Here is a 17545-nt window from a genome sequence, read left to right as displayed (position 1 = left end):
AGGCAGGTCTAAGTAAACCTAGACCATCCCTGTCTAATCTGTTCTTTAAAACCTCTAATGACGGGGATTCTGCAACCTCCCTTGGTAACCTATTGCAGTACTTAAATATCTTTATTGCTAGAAGGAAATGAAACAATGCATAGCAAAACATGTTACTTACTTTGGGCCCAGGTGATCCTTTAGGTCCTACCAACCCAGGCATTCCTTTTACACCCTAAATATAAATAAGTAGAATTTTTTCATTTTAACATGCAGAATATATTTGTCTTGTATAATTCTGAAGTTTTGTTCTGCTCTGAAAAGTGTCTGTAAATATGGCATCTTGTTACTCATTCAGACTGTAACCTGTGCGTGTATAGAGTCAAAAAAGCTTGACATTACAAAGCAAATTTTTGCCCTGAGTCAGAGTTGCACAGCTGTAACTGAGGACAAAATTACTGTGAGTGATTCACAGCAGGAAAGATCCCAGCTTGACTCTCATTTCCCAGATTGAGTCTGCAGACCTGGAATGGACCCTTACAATATGTGTTAATGGTCCCTTACAATATGTGCTGCAGACTTGATTGGTCCCTTACAATACGTGCTAACTACTTATGCTAAACAATCTCTTCCACCTGCACTTTGCTTTGAGACTAGGGGTATGTCTTCACTACCCGCCGTATCGGCGAGTAGCAATCGATTTATCCGGGATCAATATATCACGTCTTGTTAAGACATGATATATCGACCCCCGAACATGCTCACCGTCGACTCCGGAACTCCACCAGAGCGAGCGGCGGTAGCGCAGTTGACGGGGCAGCCGTGGCCATCGATCCCGCGCTGTCTGGACCCCAGGTAATTCGATCCAAGATACTTCGACTTCAGCTATGCTATTCGCGTAGCTGAAGTTGCGTATCTTGGATCAATCCCCCCCACCCAGTGTAGACCAGCCCTAGGAGTTCCTTTCCCAGACCTGAAGAAGAGCTGTGTGTGGCTTGAAAGCTTGTCTCTCTCACCAACGGAAGTTGGTCCAATAAAAGATATTACCTCCCCCACCTTGTCTCTGCTGAGCTGGCCATTAGCAACAAATATCTTTCCATTTGTATATAATGTTAATTAGATCTGAGCATCACTGAGATTCCAATATAGAACTCCATAATACAATTTTTACAATTGTTTTTTAGACCAGAGGTGCATTTTAAATGCTTTAAGATCTACAGCAAAGGACAGTCCGTCACTCTGTAGAGTAAATTGCTAGGATTATTCTATCCATTTTGACTACCTGGGGTGCTACAACTCTAGCCAAAGCACACCTGTCATAGAGGAATTACTCTAAATACCATGATTTCATATTCAAAAATAGATACGGGGACCACACTTATTTTTCATAAGTAATACATCAAGATTGGCTGCCTGACAGTTTGACCTGTCTTCAGCAGAGCCTGAAACTTGCTGAAGAAATCTAATACCTCTCTCCAATAACATAAACTAAATACAAAGGTCTAAGGGAATGAATGAAACTGTGAGATGGGTAGAGAAAGGGATTTAGTGCCAGAGATGATAAGGTTATGTCTACACTGGCAATTGAACGACAAAACTTTTGTCTTTCAGAACTGTTAAACCCCTTCCCCCTGAAGGACAAAGTTTTGCTGCGACAACTGCCAGTGTGAACAGTGCACTGTCGGCAGGAGCACTCTGCTGCCGACAACACAAACGCCGCTCATTGGGGGTAGAAGTTTTTTGTCGGCAGGAGAGCCGACAAACAGCGGCTCCGCTGAATGACTTTTAGCGGCTTGGCTGTGGCAACATAGCCATGTCGCTAAAAGCTGTGTAGTGTAGACATAGCGTCAGTCTTGACAGACTCTTAGTGAGTTTTTGCTAATGTGGGTAAATTTAGCCTAGCTCTCAGGCAGTTTGTCAATGATGCAGAGTGGGGAAAAAGGACAAAGGGGAATGGTATTTCCTTTTACCCTCCTGCTATGGCACAGAGTCACCTCATGGAGGGAATAGGTGGGCTGCAGCAGTAACAGGATGGCTGGCCTGGCCTCTGTCTGCCAGTACAATACTGGATAACAGCATTTCTATTGATACTGGTGGTACATTACTCAATAAAATAAATGTCCTTAATATAAAATCTGTGCAAAAATGCATCATGGGATAGCACTTCCAGTAAAGTGAGTACAGTAGTGTTTAAAAATAGACTTTAATTTGCAAACCTTTTCTCCTTTAACCAGGAAAGAACCAGGCGGCCAAACCAACAATGGCTGTCCTGGAGATCCAGGAGGTCCAACATCACCCTGTAAAAGCCAGAGAAGCAGTAGAAATGGATATCTGGTTCAACACACTGGCTCTGCATGGCTCCAAAACATTTAAATCTCCTACTTACAACACTAATATCTCTACTCTTATCGAACAGCTTCTGCTGATTTGTGGGTACAAAGAGCTCTGCAGAGGCCTGTCAACCAGACGGGACTCTTTCAATCAAAAGAAGGTAATGCTCCCTATATCCATTACAGGAGTATATACGATACCATACTATACCATGGTACTTCGAGCGCCAATGAAGTCAGTAGGACTTCAAGCAGATCGCAGTCTGCCTACACGGATCTCTGTGCAGGATCAAGGCAGGGCTAGAGGGACTGTCTCATAAGTAAAACTATATGGACATCTGTAACTAACCATAAAAACTGTATGCTAAGTAAAACTATATGGACTACGTATTTTCCTAAGCAATATATATATTTAATTCTACATCCAGGCCACCTTTAATATCATTAATTGTTTGCTTACCGGCTCCCCCTTTTGTCCATCCACTCCGATACCTGGATTGCCCTAAAGAAAAAAATTAAAACTAGTGATGGTGAGTAAAAATAATCACAAAAATCCTTGCAAAATAATTTAACAATTAAAGTTTTTGAAACTTTGCTAAAAGAAATAGTCAAAGAACACTTTAAATATCAGCATAAATATATATTTCACTGAAACTGTACAAACACCATGGAAAGCAGACACTCACCTGTTCACCTTGCAAACCAGGAAGGCCTGTAGCTCCCTTTAAAAAAGAGAGTCAAACAACTTAATATTCTGACTTGAAAGCAAAGCTTTTCACTGAGAATGATCCAGAGCTGCAACTCTTTAGAGGGAGCACCTGAAGGCAAAATTTCTCCCAGAGCTCACCTGAGGTGCACAGGCTGTGTGCCTATTGCCTTATCTCCCTATGGGATTGCACAACTCATCCCTTGCTCCACTTGTCTACCCTTAGTGATGTGGAACTCTGGCTCCATATCTTCCCTGCCTCCTTAAAGGCTTTGGTTGCAGGGAAGGAGTCGGGAGAGAGCATTACCAGCACTTCTCTATGCCCACTGGAATTCTGCCTGGACCTTACATGTGTGTGCACAAGCATGTGGAAGGGTTCTTGTACTCTCATTCTCCCACTGCAGACCTGTATAAGTGCCAGGCAGAATCAGGCCCTTTAATTAACTGCCTTATAGCAAATGTCTAGGCATGAATTTATACTGGGGCTGAACTTTTTAGATGAGTGGACAAGCATTTATATATGATCTCAAAATGCAGTATTATAGAACAGTGCCAGTCTTACCTGCAAGCCTGGTTGGCCTGGCAATCCATGTCGGCCCATTGGTCCCCTAGCTCCTCTAGGTCCCTGAAAAAGAGGACAAAAGATGTATTTGTTTGTGAAAACACTAGCATCTTAATTTCTTCCTCGCACAGAATTGCTCAACATGTCACATAGTGGCTCCAAATTCTCATTAAGCTCCTAAATGCCTATATCACTTGGACTCCATCTACGGCCCATTGGCACTATTCCAGTCATATACAACTGGCAGCCTGTTTATTCCGATTTGACTGATGTTCTAGAACAACTCCTACGTCATGCAGTACAGACGCTATGTATATGGTTATGTGTACTAGTACATAGTACATTATATATACTATAACTTGTAGACAGTTATACTAGTATAGACTATTGTTGTTTGCGTTAGCCTTGTAGCCGTGTTTATCCCAGGATATCAGAAAGACATGTGGGTGAGGTAATATCTTCTATTGGACCAACTTCTGTTGGTGAGAAAGACAATCTTTCGAGCTACATAGAGCTCTTCTTCAGGTTTGGGAAAGGTGGTAAGGGTGTCACAGCTAAATAGAAGGTGGAACAGATTCACAAAATGACACTCCTTATCTGACCTCTCAGTCCTCATCCTTAAAGGAAACTTGCATAACACTTTCAAAAGATGAGTCTGGGCTTAACTTCATAACTTTGCTAGACAGTAAAAAAATGGTCTTAACAAAGACAGTGGATTGATGGCTTATTACAACAATCTATATCCCACTAACCCCCCTTTTTTGTCAAATGACTGCAGAGGCAGCGGCGCCAATTTTCTCCGGCGCCGGTGGGTGCCCGCGCCCCCCGCCCCTTTCCTCGCCCCCGGCCTCGCCCCCATTTCAACCCCATCCCCAAAGTCCCCGCCCTAACTCCGTCCCCTCCCTGCTCCTATTGGATCCCTTCCCCAAATCCCTGCCCCAACCCCACCTCTTCCCCCAGTGCGCGGCGTTCCCCCTCCGCCCCCCTACCTCCCTGCCCCGCGAATCAGCTGTGTCGCAGCACAAGGGCTGGGAGGGAGGAGAAGCAGGACACGGCGGTGCGCTCACGGAGGAGGAGGCGGCGAGCTGGAGCAGAGGGGTGGGGCGGGGCCATGGGGAGCTGCCAGTGGGTGCTCAGCACCCACCAATTTATTTTCCATGGGTGCTCTGGCCCCGGAGCACCCACGGAGTTGGCGCCTAGGTGAAGAGGTATTAACGGACCACTTTGCGTTTAATGATCTCTTACAAAATGTGTTCACTATTTATGCTAAACAATCTGTACCACCTCGTATTTAGCTGTGACACTCTGACTACCTTTCCCAGACCTGAAGAAAAGCTTGTGTAGCTAGAAAGCTTGTCTCTCTCACCAACAGAAGTTGATCCAATAAAAGATATTACCTCATCCAGTACACACTAGTCTCTCTACTACAGGGGTAGGCAAACTATGGCCCGTGGGCCACATCCGGTCTGCAGGACTGTCCTGCCCGACCCCCGAGCTCCTGACCTGGGAGGCTAGCCCCCGGCCCCTCCCACACTGTTCCTCCTCTCCCGCAGCCTTAGCTCGCCCCGCCGCCAGCGCAATGCTATGGGCAGCGGGGCTGTGAACTCCTGGGGCAGCGCAGCTGCAGAGCCCGGCTTGACCCGGTGCTCTGAGCTGTGTGGTGGCGGCAGCGGCGGCGTGGCCCGGCTCCAGCCAGGTGGCATGGCTGTAGCACCACCAACCACTGGTGCTCCAGGCAGCGCAGTAAGGGGGCAAGGAGCAGGGGGGGTTGGATAGAGGGCAGGGAAGTTCGGGGTGGTGGTTGGGGGCGGGGGTGTGGATAGGGGTAGGGGCGGCCGGTGGTGGGAAACAGGGCGTTGAATGGGGACAGGGATCCCAGGGGGGACAGTCAGGAAGGGGGGGGGGGTTGGATGGGGCGGCAGGGGGCAGTCAGGGGCAGGGGTTCCAGGGACAGTCAGGGGACAGGGGAGAACGGTGGTTGGATGGGGCAGGGTCTGGGGGGGGGCGGCAGATAGGAGGTGGGGGCCTGGCCACGACCCCCTCCCCTAACTGGCCCTCCATACAATTTATGAAACCCAATTCCAGGATGCTCGGCACACTCTGGGAAGACCCAGCAGCCCCACATAGTGAGGCTCTGCCCTCCACTGCTTACTTGTCACAGAGATTTCCTGCGGCTCGTGAATGTGACAGGGCATCAGTTGGTCAGTACCCTGCAGATCCACTGGACCAAGACCACTTGCAATGTGGGAAGCATTGGCAATCTTTGCTTCTGTTCCTCACAGCTGGTGTGGGTCAACGTGACCTGGCTATGTTGGCCTGCTCATCTATTCTTGTGACTTTTCTCCTCTTGCACTTAGTATCGTGTGCTCCAAAAGTGAAGCAGCCTAGCACCTCCAATCACATCAGCTTGAGCCTCACTCATGATACACTCTATCATCTTCTGCTTTTCCTACACTACCTTTAATCTCTCATGTGTGCGTGGTAATAGTGAAGGCAAGTCAGGCTAAAAGCTGTTGATCTGTTCTCTCTCCTACTATCATTCACTATTACATTTTCAATTAGAACATTCATAAGTAAGGATTACTCACTCTTAATACATGGAAGTAATGTACTCATGCTACAGTATGTTGTTGAAAACAAACAAGCATATACGTGAGCTGCAGGAAGATACTTACAGGTGTGCCAGGGGGGCCCGGTTCACCTCTTGCTCCCTGGAATGACAAGTATTTTGCTAAATACAGTAACTCCTCACTTAAAGTTGTCCCGATTAACGTTGTTTTATTGTTACGTTGCTGATCAGTTAGAGAACATGCTCATTTAAAGTTGTGCAGTGCTCCCTTATAACGTTGTCTGGCAGCCGCCTGCTTTGTCCACTGCTTGCAGAAAGAGCAGCCCGTTGGAGCTAGCTGGTGGGGGCTTGAAACGAGGATGGACCGGCAGCCCCCCATCAGCTCCCCATTCCCCCAAGTTCCCTGTGCGGCAGCCGCTCAGCAGGCTATCAATTGCCGGCAGTTCAGCTGTCCCTCCCCATGTGCTGTCCTGGCCTCTGCCTTGGAGCTGCTCCCGGGAGCCTCCTGCTTGCTGTGCGGGGGTGGGGGGAAATGAGGGGGACTAATGTCAGGTGTCCCCCTCCCCCCAGCTCCTGCCCCCCCCCCCCCGCTTACCCCATCTTCCATAGAGCGGGGGGGGGGACGACACACACAACAGGGCTCAGGACGGCGGGAGCTTCCTGGCAGCAGCTGCTGTCTCAGCTTGCTGATCAACTTAAAAGGCAATGTACTTAGAGTGGGGTCAGCATTTTTAAAGGAGCAATGCGCATCTCTCTCTCACACACACAGTGTGTGTCTCTGTCTGCCATGCTTTCTCCCCTCCCTCCATTCGTGCTGCCCTGTAGAATGTGAGGCTACATTAACAACAATGAGTTAACCCTTGAGGGCTCAGCCAATTGCTAGTTCATCATTTAGCAGTAAGGCATTCCATGGGAAATAGCCCACTCTCTGACTCCACCACCTCAACCAAGCTTCACAATCATCATTGCTGTGTACCAGTGTTAAATTGTTTGTTTAAAACTTATACTGTGTGTAACAGTATAGTCTTTTGTCTGGTGAAAAAAATTTCCCTGGAACCTAACCCCCCCCTACTTACATTAATTCTTATGGGGAAATTGGATTAGCTTAACATCGTTTCGCTTAAAGTCGCATTTTTCAGGAACATAACTACAACGTTAAGCGAGGAGTTACTGTAAAGGATCACACTTTCACTTTATCACAGAATTGTGAGCCAACATGTGATTTTTCATCACACAGAAATAATCATTTAAATGACATCAAGCTTTGGGTTTAAAGAACTTGATATCACAACATTTAAATATATAATTTAACTACTAACATACATTTAAATATTTTCCAGAGAATTTTTCTAAGAAATTTTATAATGTTATCTACATACTAAAGCTTTTAGTATTTTAAAGGAAAACTGGCTTCCTCAAGCCCAAATTTTCATTTTGATCTCACAGTTAAGACATAATGATGAATTAGTGACAACACAATGATTTCCAGGGCAACAGACTAGTGTCATTAGTACAGGATTATGATGTCAGTACTGGGTCAACCAAAAGGAAAGAGGGAACATTAAGGGAGAAAGCCTTTGTGAAAACACAAAAATGTCCAATAATGAAGAAAATACAGAAAAACAATAACTAACTTCATATACAGATGCACCTATGGGTCTCTAAAACAAGGAACAGTTCATAGGAGTGCAGTTGAAGTCGTGTATTTGATTATACTTTTGTTGATTTGATTTTACTTTAAATCATAAAAATACTCCCAAACTGCATGTATGAAAAATGAATTATTGATAAAGGGTGACAGCTCCAGCTCTTCGCTTAACATTTTCACTCTACTATATTCAAGTTAGCAAAAACCCCTACATTTAAACATAGGGTTAAGTAAAGTTTTTACTATTAATCTAATTCCAGATGAACTGAAGATTAAATGCAAAAGATAATGAGCCACAGACTGCATTCTGGTATACCGCTGCGTGAGAGAATGGAAGAGAGAAGGAACGTTCTTCCTATCTTCAAGCATCAGGAAACATCCCTCCAGAGTACAAAGGAGTGAGTCCACCAAGAGATGTGCATGACTACCATGGCAGAGCACTCACTATGTGTCTGCTCTGCTCGACTGAATTCCAGGGCCAGCTTTAGGAGGATTCAGCCGATTTGGCTGAATCGGGCCCCGCGCCAAGAGGGCCCCGCAGCAGCTGTCCACCCCGCTTCACTTCCCCCTCCTCCCCCCGAATGCTCTGCCCCCCTGCTCCTCCCCCTCCCCTGCTTCCCGCGAATCAAATGTTCGCGGGAAGCCTGAAACAGGCAGGCAGCAGGTAAGCTGGGGGTGGGGGTGCGAGGAAGCGCGGCCCAGTCCGGCCCCCCTGGCCGAGCGGCTCCCTCTGGTGGCAGGCCCCGGCAGCTCCAGCCCGGCTCGGACCTTGGGGCGCCGGCCCCGGTTCCGGCCGAGTGGCTCCGGCCCGGCCCCAGCCCCGGCGGCTCCGGCCCCGGCCCTAGAGACTCCAGCTCGTCTCGGGCCCCGGGGCACCAGCCCCGGCCCCGGCCCTGACCGAGCAGCGCCGGCCAGCAGCCGAGCACCCCCAGCCCCGGTCCCAGCGGCTCCAGCCCGGCTTGGCTCGGCTCGGGCCCCGGTTCCGGCCGAGCAGCTCCAGCCCGGCCCCGGCCCTGGCCCTGGCTCTGGCCGAGCGGCGCTGGCCAGCGGCCGAGCACCCCCGGCCCCAGCGGCTCCGGCTCCGGTCCCAGCGGCTCCAACCTGGACCCAAGCCCCAAGATCCTGGCCGGAGCTCCGGCCAAAGTGTGGCCCGATTCCTGGGGGCGGGGCTTGCCCGCTCTTGCTAAAGCCAGCCCTGCTGAATTCAATGGGAGTTTTGTCATGGTTGTAGGGCAGTGAAGGATTAGTTTATACATCTTGAGATAGAAAGGTCTAGAACTTCAATTGGTATAAATCAGCATAGCTCCACTGATGTCAGTGGAACTATATTATTTACACCAGTTAAGGATATGCTTATAAGTTTGTTTTTTCTTTTAAAGCATCATTAAAATTTTGCATTATCATGATGTGGCCAATCCCAGTACCTTACTGGTTTGTTTATCAGTATCCTACTAGTTTGCTGTTCCCCTTTCCCTGAACCTCCATCTCTCTCTCTCTCTCTCTCTCTCTCTCTCTCTCTGCTCTGTCTTTTAGATCCCAATGCTGCAAAGGCGGGTAAAGTTAATTTGTGCATAAGTGTTTGCAAGATCGGAGCCAGAGTATAACCTCTTTTGGGGCAGAGTCCATGCCTTCTTTTATGTTTGAAAAGCACCTAGTACATAATAGGCACTGTTAGAAACAATAATAATGATACCTCCAAATGGATGTGGTGTGCAGGAAGCAGATGCATACTAAACCAAACCTGCAATCAGCAGCAAGCAGTAACTGGAAGCAATTAGGGAGCACAGAGGCATCTTACTGAGAGAAGCAGCTACAAAGCTTTCATCCATGTGTTATGTCAACTCACTGTGCCAATTGTGTTACCCATCAGCCCCAAAATTCAACAAGTGTTTGGCTCTAGGTCAGGATTTGGCCCTGTGTACATACAAGGCTGAGATTATACTTCCATAAATGTCCATGGCAATTTGAAGTTCTGATTCCCACAGCAACCCTAATTCAGCTTCTTTTGTACATTTGTAGAATTTTCCATTACTGTATACAATGTTAATTTTAATGGCCTGTCTATTTGTCCCTAGAGAGTTGGGGGGCAATTTATAGCTGTTGTGAGAATTTCCTGACTTTAGGACAATTAATATCTCAATCTGTATACTGCAGTTAACATATTTGCATTTAATTTCCATTTTTAAAAGAGATAAATTAGCTTTTATTAAACAATTTAGAGTTATTAGAATACTTACATTTGCTATACATGTCTGCCTACATTTTATAGTTATTTCCACAATAATATACTTACTGGAGCACCTCTAATGAAATCTGAAATATATGCAGAGTTTCCTTTTTCTCCTTTTTGCCCAAGAACACCCTGAAAAATCAGTCAGTAATTAAAAATCAGATTATGTTCTGTAATAACATTATGATCTGTCCTCTGATACTCTAAGCTACTGTACACTTCTCAGTTTTGATGGCATTAATACTCTCTATAACTCCCAGCCATATTTAATTTCAATGGACGCAGTGGCTACCAGCATGTAAGTTCTTTACCTTTCCTAGAAATTCATACCAGGATTTATAAGAAGCCAGTGGTATCCTGTTTAAAGTAGGAAATCTGGAGCTACCAATTGCTGAACCTAAAGAAACTAAATTCTTCAATCATTAGTACATATACTTTATACCAAAAATAAATGTGATGTCTAATGTGATGTCCATGGGACTTGCTGTAGAGTCCACACATAACTTTGCTTGTCTTGGTACCCACAAAATCTTAACCTGCTTCAGCAGGAACAGATTTCATTGCTCCTGCAAAACAGAATGTCTGTGCTTAATTAACTATGAAGGGCATGATGTACACAGTAGGAACAGATATATCACAACACTTATCCCTTAACACTTATTCCTCACAATAAACCAAAATCACACTTGGTGAAATCCTGGCCCTACTGCTGTCGATGAGAGTTAGCAAAATCACCCACTATATTTTTTCCATGGATGCCCCAGGGCTGGACTTCAGTAGAACCAGGATATCATCTTCCACAGAACATAAACATCCAGAATCTGTACTCAATGAATCACAGTGTCAGCCCAGTCTTACACTGACATTCTAAAGCCTGAGGTCAGAAATGAATAGGAAAGTAATTATCACAGGAATGCAATAATAAATTGAAGAGCAGCAGCCGCATACAGCTGGAGGTAGCTATAGCACAGTGGTTTTCAAACTTTTTTTCTGGGGACCCAGTTGAAGAAAATGGTTAACATCTACGACCCACAACGGAGCTGGGGATGAGGGGCTTGGGGTGGGCTCAGAGCTGGGGCAGAGGGTTCTCGGGCAGGGGTGAGGGCTGCGGGGTGAGGCCAGGAATGAGGGGTGCAGGGTATGGGCTCTGGACTGGGGCAGGGGGTTGGGATGCAGGAGGGGGTCAGGGCTCTGGGTGCAGGCTCTGGGCTGGGGGTGCAGGAGGGGCTCTGGGTTCTGGGGGGGCTCAGGGCTGGAGCAGGGGGCTGGGGTGCGGGAGACATTCAGGGCTCTGGGGTGGGGCCGGGGATGAGGGGTTTGGGTGCAGAAGGGGCTCCAGGTTTGAGGGGGCTCAGGGCTGAGGCAGGGGATTGGGGTGTGGGGTTGGGGCATGGACTTACCTCTGGCGGCTCCCGGTCAGCGGTGCAGCCAGGGTGCAAAGGCAGGGCTCCCGCACCTGAAGCAGCCAGTAGCAGGTCTGGCTCCTAGGCAGAGGTGCGCAAGCTCTCGCCTGCAGGCACCGTCCTCCAGTTCCCAGTGGCTGGGCGGTGCTTGCAGCGAGGGCAGCATGCGGAGCCCTGTGGCTCCCCTACGTAGAAGCCAGACCCGCTGCTGGCCGTTTCCGGGGCGCAGCGCGGTGTCGGAACATCTAGGCACTAGCCTGCCTTAGCTGGGCAGCACCGCCGACAGGATTTTTAACATCCCAGTCGATGGTGCTGACCAGAGTGAGCCAGTGCCTTACATGCCGCGACCCAGTACTGGGTAGCAACCTGAACTTTGAAAAACGCTTCTATAGCAGAATGGACCTGTTAAACAGAGGCCTTTCTGGAACTGTCACACTGCAAGCTGTATTTACCTCTGCCTTATTTACACTTATGTCTCTAAACAAATTTCAAGTTTGATTTCTTTGTACAACAATATATTTTTATTAAATGAATCTTGTCACCTTTTCAGCTTCTTAAGCTAGGATTTTATATTGTCAACCCTTCCTTTAATTTTTCCAACCATTTATTTGTGATTTAAAGGGACAGTAATAGGTATATATTTAAGATAAGTGAAATTAACATGTATTTAGTTTATATACGAAATTATACAGGAAAACGATATAAACAGGAAGTAACAGGGAAATTAACAGTCCATTGTGATACTGGTAGTAGGTAATCAAGTGGGTATTTGGTACAATAAATCAGTTAGTAAATTGGAGTCAGTCTATATACAGAGCTTGGTGTGGCATTATTATACTCAAGTAGATAATTAAGATATTTGCTCTGACTTTGTCATGTTTTCCTAGAAAGCCCAATGTATTGGTGTTGGCATTTTAGTTCGGATCCAAGGCTGCGTGTCTGTTGTTTTATGTTCTTTTATATGCTGGGAGTGATAGGTCTGCAAAGGCTCAGATTTCCTTGAACCAGCTGGGTTCAGGCTATAGTTTTGTTCCATGTCTCACTTTTTCTTTGATCTCATCCCTTTACTTCTTGTAGGTGACAGTCTAGTCCATGAGACATAGTACAGTCAGAGATTTCCTAGCAGCTACCGTTACCATGTTGAACAGAAGTTATTTTATTGTTCTGAAAGGTGTAGTGCGTTTGATTTTTATCAAATTGTTTGCTGGTGGCATGTTGCAGCCTATTAAAACTGCGCCACCAGAAATGTCGGGAGGGTTAATTATCGTATTTGGATCATGTTTTATCCCTCTGCTTTACCCTTTGCTTGTATATTGCTTGGCCTGGATTCAGCAAGGAATTTAGGTACATGCCTAATTTTAAGCATCTGAATAGTTTCACTGGCTTCAATAGGATTGCTCACATGCTTAAAGTTAGGCATGTGTTTTAGTAACTTACTGAGTCAGGGCCTCAGGCTATTAGTATGAGCAGTACTAGCCATGTCGTGGGGCATTCCTGGATTACAAACAATAAATATAATAAGGCCATAGGGTAACAGTCAGAAATGGTGCTAACAGCACAGTACTAACTTTGGCACAGATTAATCAATTAATTGCGTCTTCCCTCAGATGACCCTTTTATTAAACTAAGGCTCAAATACAGCAAACACGGTGACCTCTAATGTCTTTCAAGTAGTATAATGCTTACACATGGTGATCAACCAAGTACCTTCAGTTAAATGGGTTTGACTTTAGCATAACATCCAGAACTGTTTATTGTTTAGTTTAGAAAATTTAGAGCCTTAACCTAATGACCCGTGTTTTTGCAAAAGGTCAAAGACTGTGGGTCAGATCCTTGGCTGATGTAAATCAGCATAGTTCCATTGCAGTCACTGGAGCTATACCAGTTTCCACCAACTGAGTATCTGGTTCTGAGTTTTTAATCTCCTTTAGCCAGTATTAAAATATTGGACCAATTTTAATTCAGACACACTTCCTGTTTTCAGAGGGAAAAGCTAATCATCTTAAAGGTAATTTTAAATATTTCAGTCTTATAAAATATACCTCGGGGCCAGACTGTGGCTGGCTATTACATGGGAGCACAAGGTGCTTGTGTGTGTCTCAAGGTATGTCTACACGGCATGCTTCTTTCAGCTGCATATGGGGTACAGTCCCCCTAGCATGGGTATAAACGGTAGTATAGCCGGTGAGGCATAGCTTAGGCAAGTAGAGTAAAGGCACGCCTGAAGGGTGTGGGTATATATGCAAGTATGTTTCCTACACAGCTCTCTATACTATAACCTCAGTGGCGTGTAGCATAGGGAACTTTCCCTGCATAAAGGCCAGACCAGACAACTGCGTTCCCTGAGCTTGAAGGAGTTCTTGTGTGATCAAGTATTGCAGAACTTCAATTTAAGGGTTAGCAAACTTAATTTCATCTTTAACCTAACACCAGATCCTGCAAGGTTCTGAGCACCCTCCACTTCACTGAAGTTAACAGGAGTGGGAAGCCCAGTCAGCAGCTCAAATAAGGTGCAGTGTAGAAGCAGTCAGACATGAGCTCGGGTAGCCAGAGCCATAAACCTAGTGCCATAGTCTAATGCCCCTTTAATTTTAAAAGGTGTTAACCTGGAGAGAAAGTTTAAATGTATTATAATAAAGCTCATAACTTACAAATGAGCCTCTTGGTCCAATACACCCTGTCTCTCCTGGAAATCCGGGCTCTCCTCTTGAACCATTGCAGCCATCCAAGCCAGGTTTGCCCCTGGACCCTTCAATTCCAGGATATCCCTAGTGAGGGTTTAATTACATGTAAAGATGTGGCATGGTTATTTAGGTTCAGGTTTTGTCTAAACACAGCAGTGACACTGGTAACCCAGAACTGGGACATAGGATCACCCACATAGGTCTCGCTTCTATACTTCTTACACTGGAAAAGTCTCCCGTTGAGATCTATGAGAATTTTCCTTACACCTAGCAATAGGCTCAACGGGGCTGTAATCTGAAACTAGAGTGTTTGGTCTGATACCTCTTACATTCCCTTCTTTAATGCACAGTAGCTCTGCCGGGTGAGGAAGAGAATTAGGCTGGGTGCTGCTCTCATTAGAATCAATAACAAAAGTTTTTTTTCAATGGAAGCAAAATCAAGCTCTTTGAGAGTAAATTCCGTCTGGAAGCAATAAAGAGCTATCACATTTGGGGAAACATGCAAAGGTTTTATTCCTTGTGAATGACATACACTAAAGTCATCCCAAACTAGCTAGGCCCCTTTTTACTGTTAGGATGCAATTCAAGTAAATAGGGTACAACTTGAGTCAAACATACTGTGAGCTCAGGAAAACCCACAGACAAATTCTGGGATGGAGGAACTGATTTTCCAACCCCCCGATGCATTGACCATTCACTATTATAGGGGATGGGAAGAGTAGCGGACAGTGGGGTTGGTTGGGAATTTTCTATCAGAATAATTTTCCAACTGAAAATGCCTTTGGGGCAAAATTAAAAATTTTCACATGAAAATTTCAGTTTTGCCAAAAAAAAAAGTTAGGTTTTCCATTGCGAAAACTGAAATGACTACTCCTCAGCTGCCAACCTGGAAGACTGTTGTCTGGCAGAAGAATCTTCCAAGTGGGAAGCTGGCAAATCAAAAAAATCCCATTTCAGTGCTTCTGAAACAATATTTTTCTAAAAATCCATTCCTGTGAACAATTTTGCATCCTTGATTCAGGATAATTTTTTTCTCAAACATGCAATTTTTCATGAAAAGGGATTTCTATTTCCCAGACAACTCTAGCAGACACAACCCTGTTCTCTTCTCTATGCTAGATTTTGGTCTTATGGAACCATGTATTTGACAGCTCCTCTAGCAACAATCCCAACTACATGGACAGATATGGAGAGCAAACACAGAGCACAAATGGATCAGAGATCCCCTCCACAGGATCTCTGCTTCCTGGCCTACGTGAACATCCAAAGTGCACTATTTCCACTTTGGTTGACCCCTGTGTAGTCATAAAGGGCCTCTCAGGATTTAACTCTAATAGAAAATCATTTTCAAATTATTGGATTTAATAGAGCATCCTATCCTTTCACCCTACTCATTTCCATTCATATATGACAGCTTGTACACAAAGCTGTGTTTCCATCTACCTTAATACTGAGGTGTCCAAATCTATAGTTCCTATTCAGGAAATCTCTTGCTGGTTTCAATGGAGTTTTTATTTGAGTAAGGACTGCTGGACAGTGCTCAAAATGTTTCAACAGAAAAAGAACTACTACCTTGGGATCCTTTTTGCTATTTTAAGAATGTATTCAGAAACCGTGTGGTCTACTTTAGAGCCTGGAGCTAGAGACTACTAGTTTTTAATCCTGGCATTGGCATTTCCGTGCTGCATGGATTTGTGCAAGTCTCAGTTAACCTCTCTACCTCCAGTCCCTCCTCTGTAAAATGGGAATAATAATATTTACTTACCTCAAAGGGATGTTAATGGATTGAATTAGTTGGTTTGTACTGTCTTTTGGAAAACATGTTAAGAATGAAGTATTATCAATACTAAATATAATAATGGTTTACTTTGTTTTTCACACATGTACAAAATATGCAGCTCTCCAGGTGATACAGTAACGAAGGGTATAAAACTAAACATATCTGATTATTAAGGTAATCTGTTAAAATAGTTCCCTATGGGTTCAGATGAATTGTAATCTTTATAACACAATATTGGCAGTGTACTTACAGGCACACCATCTAAACCAGGAAATCCTGGGACTCCTGTTGGGCCCTAAAAAAAAAAAAAATCACTTTTACAATTTTTGTTCTTTGAGAACACTTAAAAACTGAGGACAACATGAGGATGTGGTACTGTAAAATTAGGTCAAAAAGTATCAGGAAATAAAGTCACATTTGAATCATGAATTTAACACCTCACTGCAGGATAAATGGCTAGATAAGATGTTTGCAGTGTTGTAGCTGTGTTGATCCCAGGATATTAGAGAAACAAGATGGGTGAGGTAATATCTTTTATTCGACCAACTTTTGCTGGTGAGAGAGTCAAGCTTTTGAGCTACACAGAGGTCTTCTTCAGGTCTGGGAAAGATATTCAGAGTGTCCCAGCTAAACGCAAGGTGGAACAGATTGTTTAGCATAAATAGTTAACACATATTGTAAGAGACCATTCAAGGTCAAGTGACCAGTTATGGTTAAACACCTTGTATTTAGTTGTGACACTCTGACTACCTTTCCCAGACCTAAAAAAAGAGTTCTGTGTAGCTTGAAAACTTTTCTCTCTCACCAACAGAAATTGGTCCAATAAAAGGTATACCTCACCCACCTTGCATCTCTGATATAAAGTGGACAGACTCTGCCTGAGTGTATCTTGAACAATGATCAATGATAGCTATGAATGCCACAAATGGTACTGGGGGACAATATTAAATTCTTAGGGCCAATTTCATCCATTAAAACACAAGGGATTACTCAAAAGATGAATTTAGCCATAATGTGTAAAATAATGGTATGTGCCATATTACAGGCTGGCTTCTGCTCCCACTTATATCAATGGCACAACACAACTTCTATTGACTCCAGAGGAGGATCAAGCTCTATATCAGTGGAGTTGTACACAAGAAGCTAAATTCTGATCTCACTGACACTGGTGTCAATGAAATTAGACCAGTGAAAGCCAGGGTAAAGGTTCAAGGATTGTAGAAATGTGTAAAACCAAAGGCTGAATTATAATAAAAGGCACCATTTATGATTCCATTTCTCACCATAACCAAAGGTGGCAAAGTTATGCCTATTGTACAGTATTATTTTAAAGTTCTATTTTTCCCCCACATATGTGCACGTAACCTTCTTGATGCTAATGTGAGTGAGGTGGGACATATCAAATGGGCACTTAGACCCCTGAATTTTAACTTTTTTACTGCCAACTTTGATTTAATAACGTGGGGCCAAATTTTGCAGTTCTTTCTCAGGCAGCTCTATAACTGATTTCAGTGGAAGTTTTGCATGGGTAAGAACAGGAGATGCCCATGTAATTTTAACATTCAGTAAAGGCTTTTATTGTTCTTGATTTGTTTCATTTTGCAATATTCACCGTTACATTTTACATACTAAAAAAGACCTTCCCATGGTATTT

The 17545-nt window shown here is 44.7% G+C and overlaps 1 protein-coding gene across 3 annotated transcripts in view; it reads right to left on the bottom strand.

Moving 5' to 3' along the window:
* Positions 1-17545, bottom strand: part of COL4A4 (collagen type IV alpha 4 chain) — a 130677-nt gene that overhangs the window by 60934 nt on the left and 52198 nt on the right. For all 3 annotated transcript variants that reach the window (XR_010590655.1, XR_010590656.1, XM_065558006.1), the window contains 9 exons: positions 16142-16186; positions 14079-14195; positions 10088-10156; positions 6253-6288; positions 3578-3640; positions 2996-3031; positions 2770-2811; positions 2196-2276; positions 161-214 (listed from right to left, as the gene is read on the bottom strand). Coding sequence is in view for 1 of the 3 variants with exons in the window: in XM_065558006.1 (XP_065414078.1) it covers positions 161-214; positions 2196-2276; positions 2770-2811; positions 2996-3031; positions 3578-3640; positions 6253-6288; positions 10088-10156; positions 14079-14195; positions 16142-16186 (543 nt within the window). In the remaining 2 variants the exon portion in view is untranslated. The remainder of the gene's footprint in view (positions 1-160; positions 215-2195; positions 2277-2769; positions 2812-2995; positions 3032-3577; positions 3641-6252; positions 6289-10087; positions 10157-14078; positions 14196-16141; positions 16187-17545) is intronic.

Source organism: Chrysemys picta, chromosome 9 (genome assembly GCF_011386835.1).
Source record: "Chrysemys picta bellii isolate R12L10 chromosome 9, ASM1138683v2, whole genome shotgun sequence".
NCBI classification, from domain to species: Eukaryota; Metazoa; Chordata; order Testudines; family Emydidae; genus Chrysemys; species Chrysemys picta.
The sequence above is the reverse complement of the archived record's forward strand: the minus strand, read 5'-3'. Positions and strand labels throughout refer to the sequence as shown.